Source organism: Carcharhinus amblyrhynchos, chromosome 1 (assembly GCF_965287045.1).
Source record: "Carcharhinus amblyrhynchos chromosome 1, sCarAmb.v2.hapA, whole genome shotgun sequence".
Lineage (NCBI taxonomy): Eukaryota > Metazoa > Chordata > Chondrichthyes > Carcharhiniformes > Carcharhinidae > Carcharhinus > Carcharhinus amblyrhynchos.
The window spans coordinates 163,186,653-163,203,140 of NC_137324.1; the positions used below are offsets into that span (position 1 = coordinate 163,186,653).

At 41.8% G+C, this 16,488-nt stretch overlaps 2 protein-coding genes across 9 annotated transcripts in view; one reads left to right on the top strand and one right to left on the bottom strand.

Annotated features, from left to right (window-relative positions):
• Positions 1-16,488, bottom strand: part of LOC145346828 (uncharacterized protein KIAA0232-like) — a 100,722-nt gene that overhangs the window by 59,466 nt on the left and 24,768 nt on the right. Inside the window, exon 2 of one of the 7 annotated variants that reach the window (XM_080194669.1) lies at positions 2,602-2,694. The exons of 5 other annotated variants lie outside the window; for them this stretch is intronic. The gene's annotated coding sequence lies outside the window, so the exon portion shown is untranslated. Of the gene's footprint in view, positions 1-116; positions 229-2,601; positions 2,695-16,488 lie in introns of those variants that run through there. One more of the 7 variants, XM_080194661.1, reaches the window with a different exon arrangement.
• LOC145350676 (actin-1-like) lies at positions 13,561-14,679 on the top strand. Of its 2 annotated transcripts, XM_080199896.1 has the most exons (2): positions 13,561-14,152; positions 14,333-14,679. In XM_080199896.1, exons 1-2 carry the CDS (start codon positions 13,561-13,563, stop codon positions 14,677-14,679), a joined length of 939 nt encoding a protein of 312 aa, XP_080056022.1. The 2 variants fall into 2 exon arrangements, with proteins under 2 accessions (XP_080056022.1, XP_080056017.1); XM_080199891.1 differs by having other exon boundaries at positions 13,561-14,679.

Consider the following 16,488-nt stretch of genomic DNA (forward strand, 5'->3'; position numbering starts at 1 on the left):
TGGCACTGGGTGGCAAAACATCATCTGTCACCACTGAGATCTGAAGTCAGATTATTAGACAGTAACTCTCTACAAGGTATAACAACTCAAGCAAAATTTATTGCGAGACTCAGTACCTATATAAGAAAATGCAGGTTATTTGGCATCTTGAATCTGTTCCCGTCATTCAATGAGATCATGGCTCATCTGTATCCTTAACTCCATTGGCCGACTTTAATTCCATCTTCCTTAATATTCTTGATTAGCAAAACTCTATCAATTTCAGATTTAAAATTATTAGTTGAGCTAATACACACTACTTTTTGTGGGAGAGAATTCCATGCTCTATATTGTATTAAACTATCATCCTCCTGTCATTAGTCAGTTATTGGCCATTGTCCACAAAAAAACTATATTACAAAATGGTACACCCCATGACTCACTAAACAATGGCACGGTAGGTCTGCAAATATTTATTAAAATGTTTAATTATTTCTGTGGTGTGCAGAGAAAAGGCAGCAGTAGTTCCTCCCTCAATCAATTTGTCATCCCAGGTATGAGGATGGCCACGAGATAACGAGTTTTTAAAATGTACGCCTGCTATTGGTTTTTGAGAACTTTTTTGGCCTTTATAGTTTGCAGGTGGGAAGCAGTTCAAGAAGAATTAAATCATGCTTCCCATCTCTCTTTCTGCTTCCATTGCGGCGATGAATTACATCAGTTTCCTAAGTCGTCGATTTAGCTCAGTTGGTTGGACAACTCGGTACGGATGCCAGCAGCATGGGTTCAATTCCCATACCGGCTGAGGTTGTTCATGAAAACCCTTCTCAACCTTGCTCCTCACCTGAGGTGTGGTGATCCTCAGGCTAAATCACTACCAGTCACTGCTGATGATCATCTGAGACTACGGCGACTATACCTTTCCATGTTAGCCTTATGCCAAAAGTGTACTTCAAGTTTTTCTCTTTTGTCAGCAGCAGTTAGTTCCACTGTCAGAATTTCACAAAATACCTTCTTGGTTCTAGCATTATTTTCATGTTATTCATTGTAGATTTATAAATAATGTATATTTCTGTTAAGTTTACACTCCTGTAGAGCTACTGATATTGACTTATTTTCTCAATTGTTGATTGAAAATTCTGTATTGTTATTCTGGTTGACTGGTTTTCTGGTCAATTTGGCCTTAGTTTTTGATTGATGCCAGAGATCAGTTTAAAATCTTTATATATGCAATGCCTGGTTTGCAAAAACATTTGCTTTATCTTCAGAAATTGCATGATTTCAAGAGTGTGTCGTCTGTTCCAGATCAAACCATGTTTGTTCCGAATGGTTTATTCCCTGGAAGAAAACGGCGAAGGGTAGTTAGAGTTATTGCTAGGGAATATAGCTCAAGTTTCATAGTTTAGTCATTTAATATATAGGTATCATCCTGCTGATTTTTTACCAGACTTTCTCCAAATTCAATATTTCTTGCACAGGTAGGGTATTTAAACTGTTCATATTCAGAAAGAGGTCTGATCAGTGTTGTGCAGTAACTGTAGAAATTAGTTTTTTTTAGATCTATGTCTCTTATGCTGAAGATTAGCATCTTATCATCAGCCTTTGATGCTATGAAAGCGATAACATTCAGCCCAGTGTTGGCATTTATTATCTACACAAGCAAATAGTTGAAATTTTATTTAGAGTCATCGAGATATGCAGCATGGAATCAGGGCCTTTGGCCCAACTCATCCCTGTCGACCAGGACTGAACTAGTCCCATATCCCTCTAAATGTTCCCTCCCAAATATCTTGTAAATGTTGTATTGTACCCGCCTCTACCATCTCCTCTGTCAGCTCATTCCATATACACACTGCCCTGTGTGTAAAAAAGTTGCCCCCTCAGGTCCCTTTTAAATCATTCCCCTAGTTTTGGGCACCCCTACCCTGGGGAAAAGATGGTGGCTATTCACCTTATCTGTGTCCCTCAAGATTTTATAAACTTCTATAAGGTCACCCTTCCCTATGCTCCAGGGAAAGAAAGTCCCAGCCTATCCAGCCTCTCTCCTTCCAATTCAAACTTTCCAGTCCTCGTAACATCCTCGTAAATCCTTTTTGCACTCTATACAGTTTAATAACATCCTTCCTATAGTAGGGTGACCAGAACTGTACAGAGTGTTCCAACATTGTTCCTATATCTCTTCAACTGCTTTTCCTTCATCAACTTGTTCAGTTGAATCTTGAATGTATTGGTCTCAAGCACTAACCAGGATGTGAATTCCACTGCCTCAAGTCAATGTGTAAAGAAGTTTCTCTTTTCCTTCATTGTAATTTCATAGCTTTTTACACCTTAACTAATGTTTAATTATTTATGAACTAGATCTGAAATGCTTTTGGTCTCACCTACCACATATCTTCCCACATTTAGGCAGTTATGCCCCATTTGCCATTCTTGCATCCAGAATGTAGGACTTCACACAATGGCGAGAGCTCTACCACCTTGCCTGCCACAGAATTGATGCAGGCGAGAATCCAACAACGGAAATCTGTTGGTTTCAGGCGGGAATTTCCAGTCTCGTCCGAGCGAGGCAGTGAAATCTCACCCAATGCTTTTAATGCATCAGCCATTGTTCTGTAAACTTACTTAGCCTATTTATATCCTTCTGCTCTTCTGTATTCCATCGCAGCTCATGGAATCTCCAAGCAAATGTACACATCCTTCCATCAATTTGCAAATCTAGGAATTTTGTACAAAAAAATGAAAAGGTGGGGCCCTGTAACTGCACAATATAATACTGAGCGCACATTTTGAACTCTCTTTCTAAATACTTCTTCCTGAATTTTCCACTGGATTAATTAGTGACTGTTTCATATTTATGACCTCAAGTTTTTTCTCCATAAATGGAAACAACTTCGCTTTGTCTATCAGATCAAACCCTTTCTTAACCTTAAAATCCACTTCTAAAGCATTAGCCTTGTCTTAGTTGGTAGCGCTCTTACTGAGTCACAAAGTTCTGGGTTCAAGATCCATTCCAGAACTTGAACACAAAATTCAAGGTTGCCCTCCTTTGCACGACTGAGTAAGTACTGTACTGTCAGAGCTGCTGTTTTTTTTCAGCTGAACCAAAACCCCATCTGTCTGATTGGGTCAGTGGATGAAAAAGATCCCATGGCACTATTAAGAAAACGAGTTATTCCTGGTGTCCTGGCACATATTTATCTCTTAACCAACATTACGAAGAGAGATTATCTGGTCATTCTCACACTGGAAGTGTCTTATGTACAGATTGGCTTCCACGTTTCCTACATTACAACAGTGACCACCACTTCAAAAATACATAATGGAATATAGAGCACTCTGAGATGCTCAATTGTCATGGAGGGCTCTATATAAATAAGTCTTTCTTTTTATTAGGGCTTCTCTTTCACAGGTTAGTCACTTATTTCCTTTCTTCCTCTCTGATTGGATGGACAGCGTTACGACGTATCCAAGTAAGACAGAAAGCAGGGCTTGAGTAAATAATCCAGAAGTTGAGATTCTGAATAAACAGGGAGTTGAGTTGTGCTTGCAAATGGAATGCACAACCTAACAGAAGAGGGATGTTAAACAAGAGGGAATGCAGTCAAGAGCTTTCATTGGTGAGGTGGCATTTAAACTATTAGGATTCAAAGAAAACCTTAAAATGAACAACAAGAAAGGAGGAGTCTGGAAGGGACAAAGATAGCCTCTGGGTGTCAGGGAAGTTTTTGGGCATTGGAGCAAAGCACTGAGAATTAAACTCCAGCTCGTCATGAGAGAAGTGAGGCAAGTAGGACTTGAATCGGGTGAGTATTCCTGCGATGCATTCATCGGTTTTGAAAATTCTGAGGAGAATTGGAAAGTGCTGGATGTGGAACACAAACCTGTTCAGGACACAGGCCTGGTTTTGAAAATAGACCAGTAGTTAACACTAAATAAGGAACACACATTTTCCCCAGAAGGGTGGGGGGGTTTTAATTAAGTCGTGCAACATGGTCGGTGCAGGCTTGGAGGGCCGAAGAGCCTGTTTCTGTGCTGTAATTTTCTCTTCTTTGTTGATGGTTTGGAACGGAAAAGAAGCCAAACTATAACACAGAGCACTGGCAAAAAATGGCAAATGAGAAAGACCATAAAGATGCAATCAAATACATTTAAAACATGGAGAATAAGCAAGTTGAGTAACTACTTGGAAAATGGAGGAAGAAAGCATGTCTCAGCAATAGGTAAAAATAACCTGGGGCAATGGGGCATAGAACCACTCATGTGAAAAGCAAACTCCAGAAAAGAAGTAAAATTCAAGCTCCAGCCAACAGTGAAACTTGATATCTGGACCTAAACATATTAGACGGATATAGGCCAGTTCTAATGCTGAGTTTCCTTAATACTTTTTGTAAATTATATTTTTTACCTGGCTATGACTGCTGAAGAAATCTGAAAAACTTACAACTATTTTACTGGTTGTTTTGAGGCGCTAGTTCCTGATTTGATGAGGGATTAAAAAAATGGGAAATTCTATCAGTGCATTACTGCATTTGAGAAATCAATAATTAACAGCTGATAGAAATTTGAGCCAATCAAGTGCAGATGCAGCAGATTTTCCCACAAAGTATAAACACATGCTAGATACAAGTTATTTAATTCCTCCAGCCTTACAACTTCAGGTGGCTGGCGGAATGGAAGGCCGTGGGCATGGGGGCGACGCGGATTGGGGACGTGCTGGATGGCAGAGGAGCGGGCTGGATGAGCCCCTACGTGCTGGCTGAGTGCGCGGGGGTGACCGTTTGGCGCACGACCAAAGCCATCTAAGACCTTAAGACGGCCGTGCTCAGCCCCGAGCGCGCACGCGGGCTCGAGGCAGCTCAGGCATGCGGTGGGATCCCATCTGAGCATTCCCCTGTTTGGACGGAATTCCACATTGGCCCGAAGCCTAGACCTCCCCCCTCCCCAGGTCAGGTGCCCCACTGCATGAGCCGTCTCGCGGAAATGACCTCCGTGCCCTTTTCCACCGCGCAGAGGCGTTTCCTGTACAGGCTGCTGCTGCACACCTTCCACTACCGCGTCCTCGCCTGTCGCCTGGATACACCTTAGCGGACCTTGTTGCCGCCACGCGGCGGAAGTCCCCGATGGAGGTCCCTCTACGGAGGGATCTCCCCCAATTACCTTGGAGACCTGGGCTAGAGGTTGCTGCACGCAGCGGTGCCATACAACCGTGGGTTTCTCCAGTATACGGGGTCTGGAGACTGCCCTTTCTGTGGCCTCAAGGAGTCCGTGGACCATGTCTACGTTTTGTGTTACAGATTGCACACCCTTTTTGGTTTTCTCAAACATCTTTTACTGATGTTTTGTTTGCACTTCAGTCCCATGCTCCTAATCTACGGGCACCTGGTGCTGAGAGGGGCACATCGGGACGCCAACCTCATGAACCTGTTCCTGGGCCTGGCGAGACGCGCCATCAATAGGTCCAGGGAGCGGGCGATCTACGAGGCCGTCCATCCCGACTGCCTGCCCCTCTACCGTGGTTACATTCGCGGCCAAGTGTCCCTGGAGAGGGAGCATGCGGAGTCCATGGGTGCAGTCGACGCCTTCCGTGCCCGCTGGGCACCGCAGGGGCTGGTGTGTGTTACAGACCCTTATAATCACATTTTGATTTAATGTTTTAAGTTTCCTTTGGACTTTGGTTTCTGTTCGGGCCGTCCCCCCCTCCTTCCTTTTTGGAGGGCTGCCCCTCTTAATTTGTCCCTTAAGTTAATTTGGGTTTGTTTTACTTGTTGGGCCGTTAAAAGAACTACAAGTTATTTAATGCTGAGATTGGTTTTAATTAGATGCTATTTTGAAGACGAAGCTGGGGAAAATGGGCGGACTTTATTTTAAAAACCTGACTTAGACAACCCTATTTCTTATCCCAGGTTCCCACCATCACCTCCTAAAATTTAATTTGAAACCTCCCAGTAGCCTTCACTCCAACCTTGCTTCAAATTAAATTTGAAACCTTGTAAACCTTCGTTGCACTCCCTCGAGAACAAGAACATCCTTCCTCAGAAAAGGAGACCAAAACTGCAGTAAACCTGCCTAGCTTGAATTTGATCAAAGCGTTGGCATCTACCTGTTCCCTGCTGCATTCTCCATGTCAGCACCTCTACCAATTAGGGAACACCTGCTAGTTAACCCTCACCCTCTTCTCAGTCAGCATAAATCCTTCTTCTGTCTACTGTTGCTAACCTTTAAATCCAACCTGATGAATGCAAGATGAAAAGCTTAGACAACATGTCTCTTCAGCAATACTCAAGTTCTATACTACCAAACCTGTAAATGTTGACTTATAGAAAGATTTGGATGTATTCTGGGGCACAGGAAGTTTGCATGCAGATACAGCAAGTAATTAGGAAGGCAGATGGCATGTTATTGGCCTTTATTCTAAGGGGATTGGAGTACAGGAATAAATAAGCCTTGCTACAATTATACAGCACTTTGAGACTACCACTTGGAATACTCTGAACATATTTAAGGGAATATATATTTGCCTGAGACAGTATAGTGAAAGTTCTCTAGATAGGTTCCTGGGATGATAGGTCACCTTGTGGTGAGAGGCGGTGTAAACTCAGTCTACATTCTCTCATGTTTTGAAGAATGAAAAGTCATCTCACCGAACCATACAGAATTCTGAAGAGGCTACAGGGTAGACACTGGTTGGTTGTTTCTGCTGACTGGCGAATCTAAAAAGTATGAGTACAGTATCAGATTAAGGGAGTGATTATTTAAGACTAATATGAGAAATCTCTTTACTGAAAGGCATGTGAATGTTTGGAATTCTTTATCCCAAAGGGATGTGGATGCTCCAAAGTTGAATGCATTTAAGATGGACAGATTTTTGGGCCATCAGGGAATCAAGCAATAAGGGGAGTGGGAGGAAAGTGGAATTGAAGCCCAAGATCAGCAGGATCATTGACCCAAGATCATGCTAAATAGTGAAGCAGGCTCAGTGGACCTTATGGTTTAGCCCTGCTCCTGTCTCTTGTGCTGTGCGTTGATGTGTTCCTGGTCATTTCTGGGTAAGCGTTATTCATATGTAACAGTGAAATATTTGAATCTTGGCCATCACAAGCAAGGCTGATCTCATCATTATCTTTTGTTTACATGCACTTACTTCCAGCTGGGGTCAATAATCATTGGGATCAGACATCACAACTGATTTTCTCGTCTTTGTTCAGGGGCCCTAAGATCATTTATCATGGAGCCAATTCAGCTCTAATCAGCTAACTCAGATCAGCTGGCACTTGCTTCAATTCTTAGTTTTTGCTAATATATTGCTCAGTGACATAGGGTCTTACAAATTAAACCTTTAAGAAACCTTTACTTGTCAGTATTAAAAACTAATGTGTATTTTAGCAGCTAAAATGGTTAAAACCCATTGAACATTGTAGATGGGTTTCTGTTCTAGGTTGTGGTCAGGTGTTAATGGGGGGACATTGCTATGAAAGAATTAATGTATATTTGGTGTGATATGATGAGTTAACTGAGCTTGGACTTTCCACTGGAAATTTTTTCAAGTTAACCTTCACCTAATTAGGATAAGGCAATGCCTTGATCAGCTGGGGACAAGATACATGGTTTGAATTTCAAATGATGCTTGGTAGCTAACTGTCAGTCACCATCAACTAGTGCACTCTCCATGGCAACACCTCTACCAATCAGAGACCACTTGTTAACCAGTCAGCACTCTTTTCTCATACAATACAAATTGTTGTTTTCCCCTGACACTGATATTCTTGAAGTGTTCTGGTGAGTGCAAGACAAAAAACTTTGACATATCTCTTTTCTTTCAGCAATAGTCAAATTATAATAAGGTTTGTCAGAATGATTTTGAAGTTTTTGAAGTAAGGCTGATTCTGAGGATGGTGGGACTGATGACAGGGTGGGGGGGGGGTGGAAAATCTCATTGAGACTTATGAAATTCTAACAGGTCTATGCAGGATAGATGCAGGGAGGATATTCCCAATGGTGGGGGAATTCAGAACCAGAGATCACAGTCTGAGGGTTCAGAGTAGACCATTTAGGACAGAGGTGAGGAGACATTTCTTCACCCAAACAGTGAGCCTGTGGAATTCATTACCACAGGATGTAGTTGATGCCAAAATATTGAATGTAGTCAAGAGGCAGCTGGATATAGCACTAGGGACATATGGGATCAAAGATTATGGGGAAAAACATTAGGCTATTGAGTTGGATGATCAGCCATGATCATACTGCACCATTTGGCCCTTCAAGCCTGCTGCACCATTCATCAGGCTCGGCCAAACGGCTTCCTCCTGTTCCTATTTTATTGTTTCTATGTCTAATTGGCACAATGTTGTCATGGGGAATGAACCAGGGAATGGCTGTCCCTCAAGCTTTTGTTCAGTTGAAAAAGGTGCAATGTGTGGTCCTGCTCCTTCTATCTGCAAAGAGCCATGTGTATGAAGAGGTATGGTTACTAGTATGCTTACGTGAGCCACAACTGCAGGCCAATGTGATTCACTCCACGTAAGATCAAGAAATTGTTGAAAGCATTGGATACTTCAACGGCTATAGTCCCTGACAACATTCCAGCAATAGTATTGAGAAATTAGCTGCACCCCTTGCCAAGCTGTTCCAGGACAATCACAGTACTGGCATCTACCCAGCAATGTGGAAAAATGCCCAGATGTACACTGTCTAAAAAAAGCATGACAAATCTAGCCCGACCAATTACTGCCCAATCAGCCTGCTCTCAATCATAGAAGTGACAGAAGGGGTCGTCAACAGTTCTATAGAGTGGTATATACTCTGCAATAGTCGGCTCACTGGCACTGTTCAAGTTCTGCCAGAGCCACTCAGCTCCTGACCTCATTACAACCTTGTAACAAACATGGGCACAAAAGCTGATCTTAAGAGATAAGATGAGAGTTACTTCCCTTGACATCAACGAGCCCTAGCAAGACTGGAATCAATGAGAATTAGAGGGGAAATCTCCACAAACAAGAGCCATAACTAGCACAAAGGAAGATGTTTTTGGTTGTTATCAATCATCTCAGTCCCACAACTGTAAGAGTTTGTCAAGGTGGCGGTCTGACCATTTTCAGCTGCTTCACTACCTTCATCCCATCACAAGGTCAGAAGTGGGGATGTTTACTGATGGTTACAAATATTCAGTATGATTTGCAACAAGTCAGAAACAGAGTCTTGCTGAATAAGGGCATGGACTGCTTCTGCATCTGCTTTTCTACAGTAAAAAGTCTCACAACACCAGGTTAAAGTCCAATCAGTTTATTTGATAGTAAACCCACCGCAGCTGGTCTGTGTCCTGAGCGCAAGTTGAGAATATGTATTCTATCTTGGTTTCAAGGATGCGGCGTTTGCTGTAGAGTTGGTCTATGAGGTGGTTGAGGAGTGTGACAGAGGTGCGACGGCAAAGTCTCTCAGCATAGTCTATGTTTAGGTTGACCTGAGTGGGTTCGTGAACTGTAGTTCTTTCTGTATCTTGTCTGCTTTCTTGCATCTTTGTAAAAACTTGATGTCTGTGTCCAGTTACTATCATATAAACTGGTTGGACTTTAATCTGGTGTTGTGAGACTTCTTACTGTGTTTACCCCAGTCCAACGCCGGCATCTCCACATCATGACTTCCATCAACACCGCAAACTGCCACATCCAAGTGGACAGGATCTCCAAGAAGATTGTGCATATCGACTACAGATCATGAACCCACTCAGGTCAATCTATAACAGAGACTTTGCTAGATGGCCTACCCTTGCTGCTATGCTTGGCCAGCTTTTGTTGCCCATCCCTAATTGCTCTGGAGTAGAGAAGCAGATACAGAAGCAGTCTGTGCCCTTATGCAGCAAGACTCGGAAAACATTCAGGCTTAAGTTTCCAGGTGGAAAGTAACAATTGTGCCACAAAATGCCAGGCAATGACTATCTCCATCAAGGGAGAATCTAAGTATTCCCTCTTGACACCCAATGGCATTATCATCATGGACATTCTTTGGGGCATCATTGACCAGAAAGCAAACAGGATCAGGGCAAAAACAAGCAACTTACCTCATGACTTTTCAAAGCCTGTCCACCAGCTACACAGCACAAGTCAGGAGCACCGTCAGGCGACGGTGCAGAGGGACCTCGGGGTCCTTGTGCATGAGTCGCAAAAACCCAGCCTGCAGGTGCAGCAGGTGGTCAGGAAGGCTAATGGGATGCTGGCCTTCATAGCGAGGGGGATTGAATATAAAAGTAGGGAGGTCTTGCTGCGGGCTGTATAGGGCATTGGTGAGGCCGTAGCTGGAGTACTGTGTGCAGTTTTGGTCGCCGTACTTGCGCAAGGATATTTTGGCCTTGGAGGGAGTGCAGAGGAGGTTTACTAGGCTGATGCCGGAGTTGAGGGGGTTGAGCTATGAGGAGAGGCTGAATAAACTAGGCTTGTACTTGTTAGAGTTTAGAAGAATGAGGGGAGATCTCATTGAGACATATAAGATGATTAATGGGATGGATAGGATAGAGGTGGAGAGACTCTTCCCGCGCAAAGGACAGTAGGACTAGGGGTCACAGCCTCAAGATAAAGGGGGGGGGCAGTTTAGAACGGAGTTGAGGAGGAACTTCTTCACTCAAAGGGTGGTGAATCTCTGCCCGTTGAGGTGGTGGAGGCTGCCTCGCTAAATATTTTTAAGACGCGGGTTGATAGATTTTTGATAAGCGAGGGGATTAAGGGTTATGGGGAGAGGGCGGGAATGTGGAACTGAGCCACGACAGATCAGCCATGATCTTATTGAATGGCAGGGCAGGCTCGAAGGGCTAGATGGCCTACTCCTGCTCCTATTTCTTATGTTCTTATGACATGAGCGTCAGTCATGAAGCTTGACAACATCCAGGGCAAAGGAACGTACTTGATTGGCATCCCATCCATCATTCAGTCTTTGCACCAGTAATGCACAAAGATGGCAATGTGTATCATTTGCAAGAAGCACTGTAGCAATTCACTGAGGCTACTTTGACAGCACCTTCCAAACCTGTGATCTCTACCACTTGGAAGAGAACTTGTAAGTGCTGGTGCTCCCATGCATCTGCTGTCCTTGTCCTTCTAAGTCACACACCATCCTGACAATATGTCCATTCCTTCTGTCACCAGGTCAAAATCCTAGAAATGCACCCTTCCCCCAGCCGCAGAGTGGGTTTCAGATGTTCAAGGTGGCACCATACCATACCCCTCTCAACAGCAATTAGGGATGGGCAACAAAAGTTGGCCAAGCATAGCAGCAATGGTAGGCCATCTGACCTGTCAAGCCTGCTCTGCAATTCAAAAGATCATGGCTAATCATTTAACCCAGTGCCATCTTCCTGCATTATCTGCATATCCCTTGACATCATTAGTATCCAAAAATCAATCTGTCTTGAACATTCTCAACAACTGCAGTTCTCTGGAGTAGAGCATTCCAAAGATTTACCAACCTCTAAGTGAAGAAATTCCTCCTCATCTCAGTTTTAAATGGCTTGCCCCTTTTTCTGAGTGCATGTCCTCTAGTTCTAGACTCAGCAACCAAGGAAAACTTCCTATCTACATCTACCCTGTCACATCCTGTAAGAATTTTGTAAGTTTCAATGAGATCATCTCTCATTCTTACTCCAGAGAATACAGGTCCAGTTTCCTCAATTTCCCTTCATAAGACAATCCCACCATTCCAGGGATTAGTCTGGTGAACCTCCGTTGTATTTGGTCTAAGGCAAATGTCTTTTTTCTTACATAATACGACCAAAACTACACACAATATTCCAGGTGTGGTCTCACCAAGTCTCTACACAATTGCAGCAAGACATTTTTACTCCTGCACTCAAATCTCTCTGTGATGAAGGCCAACATATTATTTGCCTTCCTAATTGCTTACTGTACCTACATGCTAGCTTTTACTGACTCATGAACCGGGATACCCAAGTTCCTTTGGCCATCAACACTTCCCAACCTCATCTCATTTAAGAAATATTCTACCTTTGTTTTTCCTACCAAAGTGAATAACTTCACATTTTCCACATTATTTTCCATCTGCCATGTCCCTGCCCTTCACTTAGTCTTTCCAAGTCCTTTTGAAGCCTCCTTACATCCTCCTCACATTCCACCTGTTCTTGCGTCAGTTCAGCAAATTTGGAAATATCACGTTTAATGTCCACGTCCAAATCATTAACATAAATTGAGAATAGCCATGGCCCGGGCACTGGTCCTTTTGATACCCTCCCATTAACAGCCTGCCAACCTAGGAATGACTCATTTTTCCTACTCTGTTTTTTGTCTGTTAACCAACTATCAATCCATACTACCTCACTCCCACGTGAGCTAATTTTCTTAATTAATCACTAGTGTGGGACCTTGTCAAAAGCCTTCTGAAGATCCAAATGCACTACATTCATTGGTTCTCATCTATGATACAAGTAACATTGTTCAAGTTTTTTTTGACAGGTTTTTCAAACATTTCCCTTTCATCAATCTGAATCTGCCCAATTATATTATTATTTTCCAAATGTCTAGTTATCATAATCTTCAGAATAGATTCTAACATTTTCCTTACTATTAATATCAAAGTAACAGGTCTGCAGTTCTCAGCTTTCTCTCTCCCTTCCTTCTGAAATAATGGCATTACATTTGCTACTTTGTAATTTGTAGGCACTTTTCTAGAATCTGAATAATTTTGAAAGATAATCGCCAATGCATCCATTACCTCTATAACCATCTTCAACACTCTGGAATGCAGCTTACCTGGTCTAGGGAATTTGCTAACCGTTAATCCAATTAATTTTGGGTATTACCTCTATATTAATTATAATAGCCAGCAACAGCCACATCCTGTGAAACATAAAAAAATTAATAATGTTCCAATTGGAATTCAGCCTGATTTTCAAACCTTAAATTTGTTTACCAACTGCAGCATACATGTGAATCTGAGTATCATCTCTGAAATAATACTGCAGTGATGACTGTAAAACAAGTTCAATTCAAGACATGTTTGACAGGGATATAACTGGTCTAATAATCCTTTGTTTCATTGAGAAATTAAAATCCCCATTTACACTAATAAATTTTAATCTAAAATCTCAGTCTATTTCACTGTAACAGATTAATTTCTGAGATGTTGCATTATAAATTGAAATTAGACTGGTTATTTTTGTCTCTAGGTTTGAATTCAAATCCAAGTCCCAAGTGAAAGAACAGAGATGATTCACTAATCTACTTAACTTCCAGCTAAAGAATAATGATTTTCAACTTAACTGTACAGCACAAATAGTTTGACAACTCATGATGCTTCTTTGGCATAATTCTAGGGTTTCCACCTTATCAGAACCTGATGGTTAAGTCCATTTTTTTCTTCTTAATTGATCTGGTATGTAGCAATGAGTCACAGGTCACTGAGAGGTCAAATATTGTGAAGTGGCTCTTCTCACTGGTCACATAGCTACCTATTGTTGAGTCATCTGATGGCAACGATCTACTCTGCTAAAGGCCTTTGGCTCGCGTTGAAATTACAGGGGTCTGCTTGTCCGGAAGAGGCAAGTAAGACTTATTCAAAGTGACAAGATTCTTTGCTCATGAAATGATGGACATTACAGACGTAATCATAGATAATGGCTCTGGGTTCTGCAAATCCGGGTTAGTTGGTGACAGCCTTCCAACATCAGTCATACCATCCATTGTAGGCACCTTCAAAGTCAAGGAAAACACACGCGAAGCATCCCATACAGAAATTTATTTTGGAAAAAAAGCTCTAGCTAAAAAAGGCAGTGGGTGCTTAAAGTACCCAATTGAACGTGGTAGAGTAACCTCTTGGGAACTTTTAGAAAAGCTCTGGAAGCATGTTTACACAACTGAACTTCACATCAAATCAAAAGACAGACCGGTTTTGATGACTGCTGCTCCACTAACATCTTTCTTTAACAGAGAAAAGATGGCAGAAATCATGTTTGAAAGTTTTAATGTGCCAGCTATGTATGTGGCTATTCCTGCAACTTTAGCACTCTATGCATCAGGACGGACTAGGGGAATAGTCCTAGACAGTGGTTTTGGATTAACTGATGCTGTACCCATTTATGAAGGCTACTACCTGCCTGATGCTGTCAAAAGACTCAAACTGGCTGGAAATGATATCACTGAAAACTTGAGAAGACTTCTGATAGAAAGTGGACATAATATTCCAAATACAATCCATAAGGAAACCTTTGAAAACATCAAGGAAACAATGTGTTTTGTTGCTCTTGATCCTCAGCAGGAGAGCAAGAATCAAACAGATGACATTCAACAGGAGTATACCCTCCCTGATGGGAATCTGATTACAATCCAAAAGGAACTCTTCCAAGCACCAGAACTACTCTTTACAACCTCCACCATAGGACTGGAAGAACCTGGAATTCATAAATTGATCTACGACAGTATTTTAAAATGTGATAGAAGCTTGAGGAAAGATCTATTTAGCAACATATTACTATCTGGTGGTTCCACCCTCTTCCTGGGACTGGAAGAAAGATTACTGAAGGAGATTAAATTCCAAGTTCCCAGTGGATTACCAATCAAAGTTATTGCACCACCAAACAGGAATAATTCTGTTTGGATGGGTGCCTCAATTTTAACTAGTTTGACAGCTTTTAAGGATATGTGGGTTACCAGTAATGATTACAGAGATTATGGGCCAGCTATCATTAACAAAAGGTGTTTTTAGGAATTACTTATGTGACCGTTTGATTAAATTTTGACTGCATAAGATCAATACTTTAATAAATAGTCCAAAACCCATACAAATTTTGTTTGATGGTCAAACATGAGACATTTAGTTTACTTTTGAACATAATCTGACAACTTGTAGTTTACAGTGTGTATAAAGGGGTTCAACTCCGGCCCTAAGGACTTTGGAAATCAGATATAATGTCACACTGGAACAGTGAATCAATGCAAATGTGCCTTTCCAGGCAGTCTTCCTCCACATCCTGCACGAATTAACTGGTCCTCAACTCGGAATTTAGGCTGCCAGTTTACCATTTCAGTGAAGTTGAAATAATTTAGTATGCAAGATAAACTTGCAGTCTAAACATATATTTGATTAATATCTCAACTGCCAGCAATAAAATAGTACTGCTGAAAGACAAATTTAAACTGAAGACTATTGATTTAGTTCAGTTATTGGTGTAACATGAATTAGATGAAATTAAAGGCAGTGCTTTTCAGTATTTGCTCATTTAAGAAACAGGTGCACAAATATGACTTCAAAATTAATTGTAGAGTATGAAAACTTTTCTGACCCAAATTTTTATTAAATATAAAAAAAATAAAAATTTCAGAATTAGAAAGAGTTGGGTGAAAAAACATTGTTGCTTGCCTCTTTTCAGTTCCTAGATCATTTTTGATGATACCAAATCCAAACTGAATGACAGTTCTACAAATTCTCAACTTCCTTGTATAATTGCAATCTTATTACAATCTAAATGATAAGATGGTGCTTTGAAATGCACTGAACTCAATGTCCATCCTGTTTTTGGATATCCACAATAGAGCTGTGTTATTATTTGAAATTTTTGTGACATACAATCTGTAACCTCATAGCTGTGCATACTCCCACTCTACCATTACCATCAAGCCAGGGAATCAACCCTGGTTCAATGAAGGGTGCAGGAGGACATGCAGGAGCAAAACCAGGTATTCCAAAGGATGAGTTGTCAACATGGTTAAGTTACAACACAGAACTACTCAAATGCCAAACAGCAAAAGCAGCTTGAGTTAGACAGAGTTAAGCGATCCCAAAACCAACGGATCAGACCTAAACTTTGCAGTCCTAGCACGTCTAGTCATGAGTAGTGGTGGAGAATTCAACAATCAGGAAGAGGAAGCTCCAGAAATATGCCCATCCTCAACAATGGGAGAATCCAGTACATAAGCACAAAAGACAAGGCTGAAGCATTTACAACAGTCTTCAGCCAGACATGCCAAGTCAATGATCCACTTTGGCCTCCTGTAGTCCCCAGAATCAAAGATGCCAGTATTTAACCAATTCAATCCACTTTATGTGAAATCAAAAAATGGCTGAAGGCATTGGATACTGCAAAGCCTAAGGGCCTTGACAACATTCCAGCAACCATACTGAAGACATGTGCTTCAGAACCAGTTGTGCCTTGAGCCAAGCTGTCCCAGTGAAGCTATAAAATTGACATTTAAGAACATAAGAAATAGGAGGAGGAGGAGGCCATCTAGCCCTTCGAGCCTGCCCCGCCATTCAATAAGATCATGGCTGATCTGAAGTGGATCAGTTCCACTTTCCCGCTTTCTCCCCATAACCCTTAATTCCCCTGTCTATCAGAAACCTATCTACCCATGACTTAAAAATATTTAGCGAGGTAGCCTCCACCACTTCAACGGGCATAGAATTCCAGAGATTCACCTCCCTTTGAGTGAAGAAGTTCCTCCTCAACTCTGATCTGAATTGCCCCCCACCTTATCTTGAGGGTGTGTTCTCTAGTCCTGCTATCCTTTCTAAGCA

Coding starts and splice junctions, on each gene's coding strand:
- LOC145350676 (XM_080199891.1), top strand. CDS start 13,561: ATGATGGACATTACAGACGTAATCATAGATAATGGCTCTGGGTTCTGC.